The sequence below is a fragment of the Thunnus maccoyii genome, chromosome 6, assembly GCF_910596095.1.
Source record: "Thunnus maccoyii chromosome 6, fThuMac1.1, whole genome shotgun sequence".
Taxonomy (NCBI): domain Eukaryota; kingdom Metazoa; phylum Chordata; class Actinopteri; order Scombriformes; family Scombridae; genus Thunnus; species Thunnus maccoyii.
In genome coordinates, this window is record NC_056538.1 from 8,142,929 (window position 1) to 8,162,709 (window position 19,781).

At 40.8% G+C, this 19,781-nt stretch overlaps 1 protein-coding gene across 1 annotated transcript; it reads left to right on the plus strand.

The window, feature by feature from the left end:
• Positions 1-1,031: 1,031 nt before the first annotated feature.
• LOC121898828 (myelin protein zero-like protein 2) lies at positions 1,032-19,309 on the plus strand. Its single transcript, XM_042414279.1, has 5 exons — positions 1,032-1,374; positions 14,078-14,247; positions 15,209-15,419; positions 16,240-16,408; positions 17,958-19,309. Exons 1-5 carry the CDS (start codon positions 1,320-1,322, stop codon positions 18,112-18,114), a joined length of 762 nt encoding a protein of 253 aa, XP_042270213.1. The 5' UTR covers positions 1,032-1,319; the 3' UTR covers positions 18,115-19,309.
• Positions 19,310-19,781: the final 472 nt, after the last annotated feature.

Below are 19,781 nucleotides of genomic sequence, written 5' to 3' on the forward strand. Positions count from 1 at the left end.
GCACTGCCTTATCTATCTTAGTTAATTACATCATTTACACCTACACGCCCTCTTCAAACTCTCGATGCTGGTCTTTATTTCCTCTGTTAACAAATGGCCTTTGATAACATGTTAAAAAAAACACGTTCAGTTGAAATCAAGACTGAGAATCTACCTTATTTCCCTTCATTACAGCTAATCCGAGAACTTAGTCTGGTCCATCACTTTTTAACATCCCTTTAACAATGATGTTTTGTTTTATTTTCATTTTTATTTTATTTGCTTGCTTTATGATATGTCTTTAATTGTAAAGTGTGTAATTCTATTGGGACCATGCTGCATGGTAATTATGCACTTTAAATAAACCTGATGATTGATTGATTGATCGATCGATTGAGTAGGATTTAACCTCCAACTCAACTATAATATGTAGGCATGTCAACCATAAAAAGTTGAACACCATCAGCCTTTTTGCTCTTTCTCACAGGCTTCAGACTGGACTTGGAAGTTTCAAATGCAGGTAAAGATACATCAAAGTGCGGCTCTGCCCCCAAGTGGTTCAAACCAGTAACCAGCAACGCTCACACGGTAGATACACTGAAAACTACAGCTCTCTGCTGCTCTGCTATTAAAGGGAAGAACCATTCAAATGAACACCCCACTGTTTCTTTTTACTGTAAAGACAGAATAGTTCAATCAGCATCAGCTTAGTGGTTTTTGACGTAAAGGAAGCTGTTGATATTTACAAATTGACTAAGTTATTATTACATATGTGAATCTTTCACTTGTATTCTCCTTTTATAGAACTGATGAACTAATTTGACTTAATTGTCTCACTCGCCGTGTCGAAGCGCGCAGTATGGTTGTATATTTCATGCTGCTTTATTGTATCATGATACATCTGCTCATATGAGGTTAGATCATTTTATTCATAGTATCTACGTAATACAGATGAACCGTCCTGGGCAATTGTTTGCGCAACAGCGGTGTTATGGCATAACTCATGTAAATGTGTTTTACGCAGCAGCAGAACAGGTTAGGTGAACATCAAGAATTTGTCAGCTTTCAGTTAAACGTGTGAGAGATAAGAAGGCAGCAAGGAGAGCTGTTGACTTGTTACTCCGCCCGAAAATGTGGTGGGAGGGTGCTGAAATGAAATGTATGAGGGCAGCTGCGGGTTGGGACGCGTCTTTGGATAGACGAGGTGGACGACAAGACTCACCGTAACTTCATGTTTTCTTCCCTCTCAAAAGGGGATCCAGACACTTGTGAGGCAGTTTTTCTGACACTGTGAGTCGACTCCTGGTTTCTTGGCCATCGGACAGCCTGCCGTCCATCCAATGTGCGTAAAAGGGCTTTGTTTCTTCACCGTCCTGACTGGACTTGCAGCTTCAGGTGAGACCCCGGTTATATGTGAGCGCATAATCCGAGTGAAAAGATGATTTAGATTTGATGTTGGTTTCTGTTCAACACTTAATTTGTATTGAGCTTCATACAATCTAGTGGTTAAAGTGTATATTTGAATTTTTATATTTTTTAAAATTCAACCAATGGCATATAATTTTGATTGCTATGTGTCTATCCCAGGATACAGTAGCCTATACACACATACGTTCTCCAACAATTAAAATATAAAATTACCTTTATAGTGAAAGATACATTATAAACTATATCTGTAGTGTATCTGACCAAGTATTTTTGCGTGTGTTTTTTCTAAAAGTTTACACTGGCAGTGATTTTTCACATCCCAGGAGTGATCGTAAGGCATAACAGGATGGCCCTTTAAAGACACTACCGTTTCAAAGTAAATAAGAAAACCCCGATTGTCTGTCCACTAGTGAAAGCTCCGCAGGGACCCCTAACCTCCATCTCTGAGCGCTTGTCGTGCGTCATTGGAAAGTAGAGAGTTGGCACAGTGGCACCGGGTGGGTCGTTGAAGAATTCCTGTGAAAGCCGTAAAGCAGCAACTTCGGAGAACATAATGACTTTACAGTATTTGCCGGCTTTAGATCCTGGCCGCATTGTGTTTTGGTTTAATGTAACCTCACTCCTTTCCTGCCTATTAATGCGCATCCGTGCTTATACGTCACTGAGACTGCGATGTGGCCCGCTGGACGCAGATAAGCCCACCTGCTTCCCGTAGACGGGAGTCCAGGATATGTCAGTTGGATCACAACAATTTGTCAGATACGCACAACTACGGAAATAAACATTAATAGACTAAATTCGATTGTTATTATAGCAGCTCACATTCCAATGCTGTAATAGTACTGCTAATGGAAAGTGTTTTAATATCATGAACTGACGTATCAGTGGTAATTCATTCAGGTTGTTTAACCTTGAAGTAATCTATGTCCATCCCAGTTAAGTGGATTATATTGATTGAACGTGTCCATCTACTGCCAAAGCACCATGTAGGGATTCACTATAGTAAACAAGCAGCTTATGTTTACAAGGAGCATGTGCCTGCAGGTCAGTCATAGTAACATAGTCACAGGCTGACACAGACAGATCATGACTAAATATATATATAGATATATATATACAGAGGGATATATAATCAAATAACAACATGAGGATGGAGGAAGGCATGTTGGGACTGATTGGTGCTCAGCAGCATCTCACTTATCTGTGTTGCTGTAATCACTTCCATTGCCTTTGGCTTTATTGTGTTGGCAAAACGACAGGGCATGATGAAACAAGTCAACAGATTCATCTCATTTTCATGATTGCAATCATGTCTGCAAAATAATCATTTTTACCCGTCCCTCTTTCCTTCAGGTACACTGTCACATGTCTTTGTAAGCACAGCTAACATATTTACCCATCAGGCCTCCACTGTTTTTGACATGCGTTACACTGATCAAAGACAGTTAGCATTCATTCGCAGATTTGCGTCAAAGAGCCTTTTTTTTTTTTTACAGAGATATGATGCAGACCAAACAGAATAAACTACCTCTCTGCCCGTTGCTCCAAACATAATCACAGCAAATGTTGCAGTGATAAAAATCCCTCATCACTCTCAAAGATAAATGCACTACTCCCTTGTGTATTTTGTAAAATGTGTGTTGGCAGGAATTTTAATGAATACTATAAATCATAATTTGTGTTTGGATACTTTTGGGAGCAATTCTGTTTCTTTTCCCAACACTTTGGAATTGCTCTCTGGAACAGACCGTAACCAGATTATATTTTTTATATTTATGTGTTGTGATAGATGCAGCGTTAAAGAGGGATCAGTGAAAAGCTCTCTTGTTTTATGACTCATTGAGTCAGGAGCACAGCACATAGGGAAGAATACGCACCACAACAGTTAGAATAAAAACTTCTAGTCACACCAAAAACATGTTCTGCAGCAGGATTTCTGCATCTGCCTACTGGAGCAGTTGATTCATTTCTTCAGCTTTCCTATCAAATGTTAGTGTACTTTTTAAAATGAGCCTGTTATGGGGCCCACAGGCATGGACCTTCATACCACCTTTGTGCCTTGTCTATGTGGTCTCTCACCTCCAAGTTCCCATTAAGTACAGTGCACACAAAGACCCAAAAACCAAACAGTATTCTTGTGCTGGAATAATACAGTCGGCCCCAGGTTTTCTGATTGTGGCAATCTGATTTAACAAACCTTTATTCAGGAGTATGTACCACCGCACTTTTACATAGGCACAAACTACTACCTGATATTGTACTTAATTTGTGCAGATTTGAAATTTCTATCATTTTGACACGCAGTGAACATCAGGCTTTTGGGCCCCCTGGTTGTCTGGGGCCACGGGGCATTTGTCTGCTTTGCCCGGAGAGAAACATACTAATCGAAAAAGTAAATTAATTAATTAATGAATTAGCTATCAACAATTGTTGCTGATGTCTAGTGATAGTTACTGTATGTGGTTTGGTCCATCTCCTCCACAACCTCACATTGTTTGTTCTCTTGTTTTGGGTTGTTAATGTATTTAAAAGGAGAAAGTGGTGTTTGAACTGTAAGAAGTAGTCCGAAGAAAGTAAGAGCCAGACTTGCCTGAAAAAATCTCCGCTATGAAGTTAACAGACAGAATCTCCGTGTGCTTCACTTTAATTTTTCTATACATTTGTTGTGAAAGATTATGCAATTTAGTAGCAGTTTACATTTAAGCATTTTTTTCCCCTCTGTCTGATAACTTGGATTAAAAAGTGGCAAAATAACACCTCAGCCACACACTGCGACTGGCTAATTACAAAGGGAAACACACTTAAATCAAACACAAGATTAGTTTTAACAACTTACATCCGATTACTCTCATATCTCCCCTGTCTTGACCAAACACAGACAGGAGGCTAAAAGTCTTTCTAAGCTTTTTTTAATCCCCTCTGCTGATGATAAATCTGCTTTTTTTCTTTTGCTTTTGCGCTTTAATTTAATTCCTTTAATTTAGTTCCTTCCTCTAACATTTTCTTCTTCAACCAGACGCTTGACATTCTCGCAGACTGACGTGTACCAACCTGTCCTGACTTACAGGTTTAACACACACATGCAAACACATATGTGAACAAATGGCTGCTGTTGATTGCAGCATACCAGTAATTACACTGGTTGTTTAGGCTTCTGCTTAACTCTGTCAGGTTCACAACAGACAAGCAGCGTCTTGTATCCTGTTTATCGGGATAGAACAGTTATCGCTCCGCCACGGTGTCTCTAATCTCTCCACAATAATAGGTCAGTATAACAAAGCATGGCTGTGGTTTTTGACATGCTGTACTGTGTTGACACACCTAGGAGGACGTCTGGCCTTTGTGTGGGGTTGATGGGATTGCCTGGGGGTGTGTAATGTTGACAATGACGCCTTCATATGCAAGAACACACCAATCCCTTACACAGAGGGCTTATAGGATACATCTGTGAAGTGTTTGATTGTGAAGGCAAGGCACTCCCTGTGTTATGTTTAAAACATGAGACTGTGCTCAGCTCCAAGTGTAAACAGGGATTTGAAATGCATTCATCACCGAATAGAAAATGTTTGTGTTTGCAGGTTGATCCGAGGTTCGAGTGTCTGCGCACACACACACACACACACACACACACACACACATACACGGTCAATGTTCATCTCCATCTGTGCAAATGCAAATACTGCATATTTGTGCAGTATTTCTGTTGGCTGGTCACTCATTCTTACAACTGTTTAAAGTTACAGTAAACAAGTCCATCTTCCAGTTAAAGCAACACCTCCACTAGGTTTACGGAATATGTGATAAATCACAGAATTGCACAGGACTTCTGCAGTTCAATCTTAGTCATTTTATCTGCAGAGAGACCAGGGGAAGTTCGTTATCAGTCGCCATTTGCAAAATAATTTGTGATTAAATGCAGGGCAGTCATGATAAGAGAATTTCCCAGGGTGAGAGTGTTACTCTGTGACGTTGTCTTAATTTCCTTTTCTTTGTATAGTATCTGATTTTTGTATGTTCTCCAACCATTGTTATTAAAAGACTGACTTACAAAAGTAGATGCGATTAAAAGTGTAACAGGCAGCCGCTTATCCGGTTTTGCTCGCTAAACTGTAATTACCTAACACTGGACACAGCTATTTAATGAGAGTGTAAGTTGAGGACAGAAGGGAGGTGAAGGACAGTATGCAAGGGTTTGGTCACACTTGAACACAATAATGTCCCCTATATATACAACTCATTAATTTCCATTGAAGCCCATGTGACTGACAAGAGTGCTTTGTTGCTTTGGTGCTTTCGGTGAGAGCTCCAATCTAGCTCTGACGTATGTGCAAAAATAGTGTAGCAGTCCAATGTCCAGCCAGTTTATATTTTTGCTTATATACAGTGACAGCATGGGGAAGGAATACAGAGCAGCAGAGTAGGAGGGATGCTACAGCTGATGCCTGCACTTTCACAGAGTCTAGTGACTCACAAGAGACAGATTTAAAAAAAAAAATGTTCCAGATTGATGCAACAGAATCACAGATATCCTGACTTTTAGACCGATGCAACCAATAAGCATCTTTCATTAGACCCTCCCTGCCTTGTAAATACCCATGTCTTTCAAACTTCATCCCCAAGTCTGTAGCACAGGCATTCTGTTATATATTTAAAGTCTCAGTCTCAGTCTCAGTTATTTTCTTATAGTACTTTAAAGCTATTTAACTTTTACTGAGCAGTGGCCACTGCTGCCACAACTGACAGTTATGGGATGATGCTAAATGCTAAAACCAGTAGCACAAGCGTGGGGTCACAGAGTCTGACTGACTTAGTAATACCAGTTATATAGCAATATCTATCTAAAGTTTGCTAACAATAGCCACTATAAGCTGCTGGTCATACCCATTGACTGTATATAAAGATGGACGCCATGACAGCTCCCCAAAAGGGAAGCCAAAACATCCCAATCGTCCCCTGGTGGCTGGCTGCAGTATAGATCATAAATCCGGCCTCCTCCGTGTTGGCAGATGGGACAAGTACAATAAATTTTTCCCAAAGATGGTTTCTGACATTTGTCCAAGTACTCATTTTTCTGATAAGCTGCCTTTAATTAGTTATTTGATGATATAAAAAGGGTGTGACGTCATGATTGAAAGCTGTGACAGCTGCTCTCAAACCTCCGTCAGACGGGGGGGGCAGCTGAAGGGGCGCGTCCTGTGGGCCGTCATCCTGCCATCCATCTCTAATGTGCAGACTCTGGCTCCAAATGATGTCACACAAGCAAGATGGCAGCTCCTGGAAAGGAGATTTTTGGCCTCACTTTTGCATAGCAGAAGGAAGTGGAGACATGTTGTCCATATTTACAGTATATACAGTCAATGGTCAGACCAGACCAAATACAGCTGTAGCAGCAAAACCCCAAAGTGTATAAAATTGAGCGTTCAAACGTGACATAGTCAGGCTTTAAAAATCTTCTTTCAGAGCCACAGACAACGTTATATAACTGTTTTTACAGGCTGAGTGGTACTCTTCATGACAAGTAAAATCATGAGTAAAGTCCATGGCATGTCCCTTTAAGGCAGGAAGTAAAGGAGCTCCTGAGCACAGGTGGAAGTCACAGTGGGACTGGATTCACTCTGACTCATTGCATTGGAGGACACCAAACATACGGCGAGCCTAGCTTCGTAGTAAATATGTGAAACTAAAGCTGTCTTTTGAGGGTTGGACCGTCTATCCAACAGAAGCCTGTGGGCTGTGGATGAGTTGGATCGAAACATAGGCAACAGACCCCCCCTCAGGAGTTTATAATCCCGGGGAGAAGTTGTTGAGTCAGCTGTGAGGTGGGAGTGGAAGAGGTTTGATGGATTAAACTCTTATCCTCACTCACCCACTACACGTTTCCTCTGGACACTGCAGCTGATGAATTACAATTTGCCTGAAGGAAGCAGGAGGGGAAAAAAGAGGGAGAGGAAGAAAGAGTTAGAAAAAGAGATTGATGTTTGGGCTGTGTTTGGTCTGACCTTTAGAGTGTATTCATGCACACTTTTGTAGTTTGGGAAAGTTTATACATGTACAGGGGAAAGGGAGGAATAAAAATAGTGAATGCAGTATAAAAATAACAATTTGTGTCATTTGCATATAAATAAATACCTGTAGTGCTACTCTTAATGTAAAAAACGACCCCCCCCCCAAATCAAATTTACAAAAGCTTTTACATTTGCTGTTCTAAACAACTGGAGTCTGGTACGTCTTTCTGGTCTTGGTGCATTTAATGCTTCAGTTTTTTTTTTGGAGCAATAGACACATGCAAGGATAGTCATCATGGCAGAGGGCTGAGAGAAAACAGGGCCACCTGCAGAAAGTCAGACTCTATCAACACAATGTCCACGGAAACAGTCCAGCCCACTCTGTTTCAATGACAAGTGATCTATGAGAGGTTTGTGAAGTGCGGAAGAAGAGTTTAGCACCAAAAAAACCCCAGTGATTTTACAGATAAGAACTGAATGTTGTGTTGAAAGAAGCAAAGCAGGTGTTATGGTATGTGCACTTGTTCATTTCTTGTCACACGCTACATGGCCAAAAGTATGCGGATACCCAAATATAACACCTAGATGTGATAGTTGAACCTGTTATTCCAAAACCATGGGCATAAATCTACTGCTTTAACAGCTGGTTTAAGGCTTTCCACAGGATTTTAGAACCTGGCTGCAGGTATCTGCTGTCACTCTGCCACAAGAGCATTAGTGAGGTCAGCCACTGGTGTCCCAATAGTGGAGATGAGGTCAGGGCTCTCAGGACTCTTATACACCAAACTGGGAAAATCATCTTTGTAAGAACTTGGCTTTGTCCATGGGGCTATTGTCATGCTGAAACAGGAAAGGCCTTCTCCAAACTGTTACACAACGTTGAGAGCACACTATTGTTTACAATATCATTGTATGCTGCTGCATTAATGTTTCCTTTAACTGGAACTAAGGGCACCAAATCCTAAAGAACAGGACCAGAATAAAGTGCACAAAAGTATGTGAACACATACCTTTCACCATATTTGCTTGTTTTGGCACAACTTCATGTTCATGTCTGAGTGGAATGAGCGGAAACCTGTAAGGAAAATGTGTACAGTACAGTATGTTACATGCTGTTGTGTCCACCTCAGGGGTTCCCTCCCATTACACCACTCAACGCTCTCCTTCAACTCTCTGTCCTCCCATTCTGCAAACACACTGTTACCTGAACCCACTATTCCCAGCCCTCAATCCAGCCATCCATGAAAGATAGGCCTTGTTACAAAAAAAGAAAGAAAAAGAGAAAACTAAGCTGGGCCTGTGAAGCCTCTCACAGAGGAGAGAAGAGACTCTTTGTAATCCACTGAGTTCTTTGTGTCTTTGGTCCTGTCCTAAGTGTTTCCTCCAAAACCGGTGAAACAGAGACTCAGGTTTCCTCTGGTGGTCCCTTTGTTTCTGAGCTATAATGAAGAGAGGAAAAGCATAAACATACCGTCTAGGAAATAATGTAATGAAACCAATTTCCTGATTCAGAGAGTTGTGCCAACTACTTTATTTGTCCTGCAGTGTTTCCTCTCTCTACTTAAAGTCCAAGAAGACTTCACATCCTCTTGACAAATGGAAAGACCAGGTCTATAGTGTAAAGAAAACACCTCTTAAACAGTGATTGGTAACTGAACATTATCCCTATAGTATCCTGGGATCTCATGATCAGATCATGGATATTTTCTTACTTTTCACTAAAAACAGCTCAGTTCCCTCTGCTTTCTCTTTTCTGTTTTCAATTCCACATATTTATGAGCAACTGCCTCAGCAAGCCCTCAAGCCACAAGGCGACATAAAAACTTTGACAAAGATTTGGATTGTACGATAAGGCGGGCATGTTTGGTTCATTCCGTGGATTGTTTTTGAGTTATTCAAAGAGAATATTTAGAATACCAGAAGACATGTTTACCGAACAGTTATGGCAAGAGTTCCATATACCAAGCATGCCTCACTGCAGTGTGAAACACACCCAGAATGACCTAAAAATACAAAGGTTTTGGAAATATTCCCCTTGTTTGTCTGTTCGTTTGCTGGATGTCTGAAGAAAAAAAAACCCTTAAAGGAATAGTTCAACATGTGGGGAACGCTTATTTACGCTTATTTGCTTTCTTTCACTTTCCCTTTCTTTTAATCTCATGTCTGTAAGTGTATTTCCCAAAATGTCACACTATTCCTTTTAAGAGATTTCAGTATGGTGGTCCAAGGAGGAACATATTTCAGAGGATTGTTGTTCAGTCTTGGCAGTAATATGTGTTCCACAAGAGCACTTTATTCAATAAACATAGGGTATAACATGGCAGACTTGACATTGCAGATTAGTACAAGTAACACACAATATTTTTTCAGCTATAGCAGAATGAAAACAGCTTGTGCCAGACCTTTCCTTTGCACTGACACAGGACATGCATAGAGATATATCTGGTAATGTGATACTAAAGACACTATAAAGCATCTGCGGTAGTGGTTATGTACTTTGAAACATGCCTACACTCTTTGACATTGGATGAAATATAATATGGGCAGGTCAAACACTACTTGATATTTTTTCTGTCTCTTTGGGAGGCTTTTATACAATCTAGGGATGCCTGCCAAGCCAAGCAAACCTAATCACACTTGAGTGGACATGGTTTGATTATTTTTCAGTCGATGAAAGTATTTTGCTCTCTTTGGCTTCAGACAGGCCAGTGGACCAGTGCAGTTTGTACTAGCAAGTGTTGACGGGTAGAATAAAGTGCATTAAAGGTTCAGCAAGTTCATTTTATTATTATATACCGAACATATTGACAGATAATATGGACTAATGCCAACACCAGCACATCTAATGGAGAATATGTGTGTGTGTATGATCTGTGAAAATGATTTGGAATTGTGCCAACAATGAGTCCCCTGGGAGATGCTGAGCCTGACACCCACACACAAACACACACACACACACACACACACACACACACACACACACACACACAGAAAGAGAGAGAGAGAAACATCTGGAGTTTACATAGACAAAAATATGCACACACGCTTTCTCCAGAGCCAAAGTCTTTAATTGTTGATATGATAGTTTCAAGTTCAAGCAATAGGGCTATCAAGCAGAAAAGTGTCAGCACACTATAAAAAAAACAATAATTATCACTGAGGAGTGTGATAGATCTCCTTCACGTGTTTCACAGCATTTGATAACTTAAATGAGCAAAATGTGCAAAAATGAGGACTGAAATCCTAGTTTTAGTATTTCTTCATATGATCAGGTTTTTTTCTTCTTGTTCTGAACTTGAAATAACTCGGCATAGAAATCGACTTGACAAAGTAGATTGTAAGTATTTAAAGCCTTAAAGTAACTTACTCCTACAGACAGATTGTCTGCAAGTGTCTGCAGACAATGTCTGTAATATTTGAAACATAATTAGGATAAACTCATATATTTGTTACTTTGGCCCTGCCTTCCTTCTGTAGGGTACATAACTCCATCTTAATAAGCTGTGAAAGCTCTCTCTCTGTCTCTGGATGCTGGGTGTGGTCAGCACTGGCCATGCAGGCAGGATGTACAGACATAAACAAGTGAATGACTTGAACTGGACAAAGAGACACGCTGGTGTAGAAGATTGGATGGACAAACAAGCAAAGACATAAACACTATTATCTTATCTCCTCCTTACAGACTGCAGTTATGTACATTCTCCATCACATTGTTATTTGGTTTCTCCATCCATACAGCACTCACCCCTTCATCTATGCAATCATACTGCTCTTGTTCATCACTTAAGCTCATTTTCCCCTTATTTATCTCTTGCCTCTCTTTCTCTAAATGAGTAAAATTCTGCTCTTTTAATGTCTTCACTCATGTAACGACACGCATCATCCTCAGCAATTAGCGCCCGCTAATGAACGATTAAATAGTGATCATGTACTTTTAGCTACAGGGAGAAATTACTACAGTGCGTAACTGAGACACTGTACATAGCCCTAACAGTGTTGTCATTCTGCTAATATCCATTCTGCCCACAAAACGGCCTAATTAACCATAATTCTTAATCAGCTCAGCTTGTGTCAAAGGATGGCGTAGTTGAAAGCGTTTCACTTTTTGTTGTTCAAAGGAGATTCGTAACGCTTATTTAAATTCATGTATTGTAAATAGATTGGTTAAGGGAGAGATGTGAAATGAGGTGTCATGGCCTGCAGGACCCGCTTTCTCTCCTGATATATGAAGCATGATGAATCATTTCAGCATGAGCTTTTGAACAATTTGGAAGAGGAGGATAGGCGTTGCGCTACAGCTCAGCCAGTGTCACTAAGCACTATATTCTCTGACTTAAGGATGTGGAAATAGTGTTTAGAGATTTACTCTTCCTTCTCTATGTATAAAAACAGAAAAACATGCTTTCCCAGTTTGAATTAATGCATCTGTCTTTTTCTCTTTGTCAACCTTCAAATGGAATATGAGACCTTCACCTCACGGCTCAGACTTTTCTGCTTAGATTGGGAACGCACACACTTGCCAAGGAGGAAGTCATTACTAGCTGTACTGATACAGCCAGCATTGATGCTGAATATCTTGGGACACAAGTAGTTTAATCCATTAACTTCAGCGTTTCTACACACACCAACAGTTAGATGAGAGAGAGACAGAAAGGTGGCAGAGGTTGCCTGTGAAATCTGTCCATCAAAGCTAATCATTAAACTCAGATTAAAAGTAAAAGTAAAAGTCTTGCTTTTCTTTAAAGGTGCAGTGTGTGGAATTTAGTGGCATCTAGCAGAACAGACTTTGGAGAAATGTAATATAATATTCATAAGTATGTTTTAATTAGTATATAATCACCTTCAATCTCACTGCTTTTGGCATAATTTTTTTTTATTCGAGAAAAATACCATTTTAAGTCTGGCATCTGCAACGATGGATATTTTTTTCAGTGTGTACTCTGCCTGTATTGCTCACTTGTACACTCTCCTCCTAGGTTTCATCGGGCTCATTTAAAACACATTAGGCTGTTAGAGCGCTGTTAGAGCTGGCGATGACAGAGAAGCCTGTCTGTTTAATGCTGTGCGGGGGCCGCCTGGTCGCCCCGCTCTCTCATCCCAGCCCACAGGAAACTCTCTCCAGCCTAATAAGGAACAGAACACGCTGCCCAAGGAGCCAAGCCCCTGCTGACATTTTCCCAGCTAGCTCATGCCTTGACGCTTACTGTGATTATAATGCAGGACAGGAGTAATGATATGGCTCAATTTGCCCTTACTGAACATCTTGATTTCAATGCCTGGAGCCTTATGCTGCCATTCAGCTTTGGGCAAACCCACCTTAAGTCATTTAACCCACTTTTTAATTGGCAGAATAGAGCTTAATCCACCTTTTTAGGGCTGAATTAAATCTTTATGATATACTGTAATTCATATTCATAAGGAGCTGTAAAACTGCTGCAAGCTGCAACCGCATTAGTGGTTGTTTGGCCTTTTGGTAGTCAGCCAGAGGTTATACACGTCAGACTATTACCGTAGTGCATCAACACAACCATTATGTCATATTTAAAACCGAGGCCTAGGATGACACATGCACTCTTGTGATCCGTTGAGTCACAGAAAGCTCTCATGAAGTCTTTGGGTTGTTCTGTAAGGTCCTCATATGAAGTGAGCTAATGACGTTAGGAAAAGATTTGGCTACCTTGAGCTCACTGTGGCTGTTCGCTCTGCCGAAGACGGTCTGCTGTGTGCTTGACTTTAATAAGGCAAGACATGGCTCCGGATATTATTAGGGTGTATAGAGCTTTCTCTATAAATAGCCCAGGTGAGTTGGAATAGACAGCTCATACATAGAATAAGGGTTGTTTTAGAATAAGGTTGGATCTGCCTCTATAAACAAGACTCTGTAATATCTGGGGAGAGGGAGACATGATCGGCTGGTTCCTGAAGTGATGCTGACTGGCTGCCAGGCAGGAACTCGGCATTAAGTGTGTCTCTTCCTGGGACATTGCATGCAATGTGTGTGTGTGTGTTTGTGTGTGTGTGTGTGTGTGTGAGCGCTAACTCCATTCTGTGGAGCTCCATCCATCATTATATGGAAGAGCCAAATCATTGCCCATATCCCTCTCCACTCTTCCAATCCATTCATTTTCCATCTAATAGGTCTACCACATACTGTAAAGATTGATATAGTCTATATTCATACAATATACAGCAGACTCTCAATTTCAGCCCAGTTCCAACTGTGGGCGTGTAGCTAAAGTGGCTATTATTCATAAAAATGTCAAAGATTTGGCCTGCCGATCTGAAATCAGTTTCAGGACATAATAAAGGAGATGGTTGAAGGGAGTTCACTCACTTATCGCAGATCTAATGTTCAGCATTTGGACCAATCTGTGCGGTTTCAGTGCAGTACATAATATACGTATCTAATACAGATATAGTGACAACTTGGAGCGAGTGATTTTTCTTGCAGCAGCTCTGCATAGGCAGACGTAGGGTCACTGGGTACACAGCATGCACTCGGTAGGCAGGAATTTACTGATGAGAGTGAATTCATACACTGTCTGTAGCTATTGTATTTGTGTTTCTTTCACAAAGCATTTATTTATGTATGTATTGATTTTGCTCTGTGTGCCCCTGCTTTTGAAATCAACTCTGCTGCTCTGCCATGTGTTCGTATGTTGCAGGCGTGCTGCAGGTCAGCGGGATGCGTATATACACATCTGGGGATGTGGAGGCAGTGAACGGGACGGATGTCCGTCTGAGGTGCACATTCGAGAGTTCCGCTCCCATCAACACCGACGCCGTCATCATCTCCTGGAGTTTCAGACCCCTCAAACCGGGCCGAGAGGAGTCGGTGAGTGTGTGTGTGTATCTATGTGTGTTTGTAAGAGAGTGAGATCAAACCTCCCTCACTGTGTCAGGGAGCATCCGCCCCCTCAGCTGACTGAGAGAGGAGTCGGTGAGTCATCAGTCTCCCTACGGAGCCACCAAGACAGCTTGTGTGGGTCTATGTGTGCGTGTGTGTGCATATTGAGAATAGAGAAAAAATGCAGCAGGTCCGGGTTAATGTCTTGTCTTTCTCTGTGAGAATAAAATACCTTCCTTCCCCGGCAGCTCCCATCTCAGTTTCCTCTGAATTCCTATCTGTGACAATCTAACCATTGAAAGCAAATCAACCAAATCTACTGTTGAGGACTGATGCTATTCTGTCTGTTCTGGTCCTCGTGTGTTCTTTTAATGAAGCAATAGGAGAAGACATTGTTAGGCTCAAAATCAGCTTTATTCTAATACCAGTAGAATATGCAATATTACAGAGCTCTGGGTCTGACTATAGTCTCCCTGACAAGCAACAGAGTGTCTGTCAGTTCACTAAGTCTGACTCACCATCTCTCCCTGACCCAGTATTTTATAATACATAGATCAAGAAATGTGCAACCGGGGTGTTGTCGTCTTCTCATTAGTTGACAGCGTCCTGCTTTTCATGGTATCTGACTGAGCTTCCTGTTTTGTTTGCTGAAAGCAGAAGTTGAGGTTAAACTGACCTGTTATTAAATTCTGGGAACATGTGAATTTGTAAGTTTCTCACATCCAGTACTTTTCCTTACAATCCACAAAGTTCAAATACAGTATAATAAGCTTTCTTTCACACAGTATAAAAAATGAATCTAATATCTAAAACACCTCTATTAAAAATAAGCTTATAAAATCTCTTTGCTAAAAAGCAAATCAAGGACTTTATTTGTTGCAATTATGTTTTAGCAAAAGCATCAATCATAACAAGAAAATATCCTTCACTCCTTTAATTCTACTTGTAGGTGTTCCACTTCCAGCAGAAACCATATCTTCCTATAGAGGGCACTTTCAGGAAGCGCATCATTTGGGCTGGTGACATCATGGGCCGTGATGCATCCATCATAATTCGAGAGGTTAAGTTCACCTACAATGGCACTTACGTCTGCCAGGTCAAGAATCCGCCGGATGTCCACGGCGCAGTCGGAGTGATTCGACTCCGTGTCGTCACCACAGGTTAGCAGTTTGATTTTCATACAAAATATTTCTTTCAATATTTCATCAACATAGTCTTGTTTTGTTTGTCTCTATCAAAGCATTCACATTTCATCTCATGCTGAAATGCCAAAAAAGAGAGGACAGCACAAGTAAACCACGCAAGGAAATAAATGTCAGAGAAATTACATGAAGCAAATCCTTATTCTAACAATAGGCTATGAGTTTCCTGCATTTCAGTAATTTCTGAATTGATGTTATTATGAATTTTATATCATAGCTTTGACACATTTTAATTGAAAATTATGCAAATGTTCCAGATATGTTGAATAAAAAAAATGAACGAATTCGAACAGTGGTTGAAAAAAGAGGATGCTACAGTACATGTATGGACTCTACTGTGATTTTTGGTTGTCACATTAATGTTTAAATGACCTATTATGACAAATATTAATTAGATATTTCATTCTGGCTTCTTTTATAAGGAGACATGTTATCTTCTTAAACAGGAAACAACATGTCAAGAAGACTAAAGTGGTGCCTCATTTCGTTAAGAGCCTGAAAATGTCCTGCTGGTGGTGCTAGACGTACAATCATTGGATCACCAGAGTCTGTATTTTATCCTCTAAGGACCACAAATCTCTAAACAAAATTTCATGACGATCCATCCAATAATTGTTGTGATATTTCAGTCTGGAACAAACTGGTGGACCATGCTGCTAGCATGTCTAACAATGGAAATGTGTCGATAAAGCAAACACAGATATGAATACACAATTAAATGGCTCTGAAAATGTCAAGCAAGCACACTCAGCCTCCATTCCTGTCTTTCCTTCTGCAGCCTCTTTCTCCGAGCTTCTCCTTCTGGTGTTGGCCATCGGAGGCGGTATCGCTGCCGTGGTCATCCTCCTCGTCATCATCGTGTCCTGCAGGAGGTGCAAGCGGAGGAGACAGAGGCATGAAGGGAATGAGGAGGCTCCCCGCAAAGAGAGAAAAGACCCCACTGCGTGGTAAGACCAAGAGAGAGACAGAGGGAGAGGAAGAGGGGGGTAGAGAGAGGAAAAGAAGAATTGCACACTTCCTCTCTCGCTCTCCGTCTGACTCTGGGGATCGAGGCATGTGGTGCTCCTTCTTGGGTCCTGGCTCTCTTTTCCTACTGGACGTTTCTCTTCCTGCTTCCTCTCCAACCGCAGTCTTTGGATCCAAAACCTGGACCAGTTGACGGGCAGCTGTCATTGAAGAGAATTAAAACGAGAATGTGCCTTTATATAGAAGAAGTAGATACAGAACCTAAGCCAGACTGCTGTCTAGCTTTAATGATATCACTGTGTGCCTTTCACTTGTGTAAGGAAACAACTGTTTTATCAGTTATCTTTTCCTGTTCAGCTTAAATGGGCTTCCAAACACATTTCCTGTTTAGAGCAAACGTTTTGATCTTGTAGAGGTAGAACAATGGTGTATTCCTGCTGTTTACTTCCCTACTAATACATTTCAAACTCCAACATACCAATGCAGTACAAGCCACACATTTGATATGTTATTTTAACAAACAATTGAAACTGTGGAACAATGAATGAGCAGTTTCATAGCTTCTACTGAAGTATTGTATTAATCACCACATCATGGGATACATTATAACCCATATAAAGCTTTTATCTACTCCCATTGTCAATGGTCGTATGTCTGATCCACCTAACCGCGGTTCTTCAGGATGTGGGGACGATGGTTGTATACACTTCTGTTTTTTTTTTAACTACTGATGTTATATCGCTGTATTTTTCTGAGATTCTGTGGTGTTATTTGCTTCATTTTGTGACTCCTGCAGCAATTTAGAAAGTGCTATTAAATAATCCAAATCTGATGCAAAGCACTTGTTGGAAACAGACATTTCATACTTAAATACATTTTTACTAACATTCCATTTCAATTCTAAATTTCATCCACCAATGTTTTTACCATGTAAAAATATCTCTGATGGCCTGTTGTCTGTTTTGAACAATGAGCAATTTTGTGAAAAATGTCTTCTCTTGGGTAATCTTGGGGTCTTCTTTGCTTCTCTCTTGGGTTTTCAGATCTCTCTGTAATAGGCGCCTTAACTGGTTAACGCTGACACTGTGCTGCGATAACTTATGCACCAGACTTCAAAAGCCGAGCCTCTCAAGGAAAAGTTGACAACATTGCTGTCATCTTGGTTGATTTATTCAAACTTCAAAACCGAATCTCTTGTTGAAAAACTTGCTGAAAGAAGGAAATTATTTTACCCAATCAAATCCGAGATGATCCACCTTTACTCTCAAGTTGGGATGACTTGTTGTGTGTGTTAAACCCTGTGTGACTCTAACCCTTTGTCCCTGCTGCTGTGTTTCTGTTGTCTGCTTGTCTTTGTCCTGTCTATATTGTGTGTGACCTACACACATGCACATACATAAATGATGCATGAATATGTCACGCATGAATGCATTTCCCTCTCTGTGTGCGTGTGCTACGTTGCTCTTACCTCCCCTCTGGTGCGTGTCTTCCTGTCCTCTCTGTATATATGTGTGTGTGTCCCACTCCCAGCCACCCATCGAGGGCCGTCCACCTCTACTTATCAGAGACGTCCATAGAGATCGACAGTTCAGACGGCATGATCTCAGAAGCCAGCACCAAAGACCCCAGCTCCTCAGAGGAGGAGGGCCCGAGCTCAGACGAAGATGACGGTGATGACTCTGACTGAGGAGGTGGGGACAGACAGAGAGACAGAAACATTGATATAAAGCCAGCTAGGAAGCCTGCTGGAGGGATGCCCAGATGGCACCCGTGGATTATGTTCCATGGTTCTGCCGAGTGGGGACTAGATGAAATGAGCCCCGCTGCTGCTGTGTTGAAAAAAAGCACATTGTTCAAGAATGGAAGGAAAACGGGAAGAAAGTTCTGTTTGAAAGTTTTTGAATAAGAACAAAGAGATTAGAGCGATACTTTTGATGGAATCTCTGAAACAAGATCAAATGTAACTTTAGTTTAGTCGAGAAATGTTCATATGAGGGAAGAAATCTGATTGACACAGCGGGGTTTATAAAGTGAGAGGAACTGTCATTCTGAGGCTGGCTTGGTTGCTGTCCCGAAGGAAAAAAAGAGTCAATTCATGTTTAATAAATGCCCTTTATTTTAGACATGGATCTTGTTAAGTGTAGGAGCTGCAACAAGTAACTGATTTCGTCGAAGATGTTGGCACGTAAGAAGTCGGAGTGAGTAAGGTGACTGCTGCCATGATGAGCCATACACATGACCTTTAAATTTCTGAGGGTGCCTACGTTTTACAACTCATTCTCTGGTTGATATTAATGGAATATTATATGTAGAACCTGTCATCTTTCATGAGTTTCATTAGGGATACTGTAGGTCCTGCATTTCAGCCAGTTACACACATCATCATAATACCTGCCAGTCTAAGAGCACTTGTTTGTTAAAAGCTGTTTTATCCTCCAACTGTAGGCTGAGAAGCTTATGTCACATTATATTACTTGGACAAAAAGCATAAATATTCTGTTGCTGTCATTAAGTCCGAAGGCCAAATACTTTATCAGTGAGCGAGCAACTGCATGCATGCACTCATGTTGAATGATGTGTGTGGGAGCGTACAGTCAGATCTGAAAACCCTTTGAATGCAAAATGTCCTTGTGAGCCTGTTTTCTCTCCATGCGTCTGTGAATACATCACGTCTACTAACAAATGATTGTAATACCTGTCTTTCTTCCTTTTGTGACAGAGTGTTGTACTTGTGATGTAATGCCTAGCAATGTTTGTAGATTTTTCTATTTTTTTTAGATAATGCCAGAAGTATTATGTTCTGTTGTTTAAAAGTGTCACTGTGTTTGTTTGTCATAGAGCTTTTATAAAAACGATTTTCTATTAAAAAAGCTTTTAAACCACATTGTGTCACACGTACACGTCACTTTAAATGTGTATAAAGGGAATCAAATGAATAATCACACACAACTTGGCATGATTTGACAGAATTCATCTATTATGTAAGAGAGTAATCTTGTTATCCAACATTTATTATGCATCATTATCTTTAATGCACTGCCTCTGGTTGTGTGTTTATGGTTCGTCTGTCTGCAGAGCCCTTGACTTGTTTACCTGTAAGCATTGCAGCAGTAAACCACTGCAGACTGCTGTTAAATCTGTTACAGGTTCATTATGCCTGCCTGTGGAACTTCCGTCGGAGTTTGCCTGTTTGTTGGATGAGATTGTTCATGACTACGAATATGTTAGTGTTTGTTACTCGATATCTTGTGTGTGGGTGTGTTGGCGTTTGTGGGCCTATTTGTGTGCATTGATCAAAGTCTATCCCTCTGGGTGCAGCTTTAGTTACTGACTGACAAGACCTATAGTGCGTGT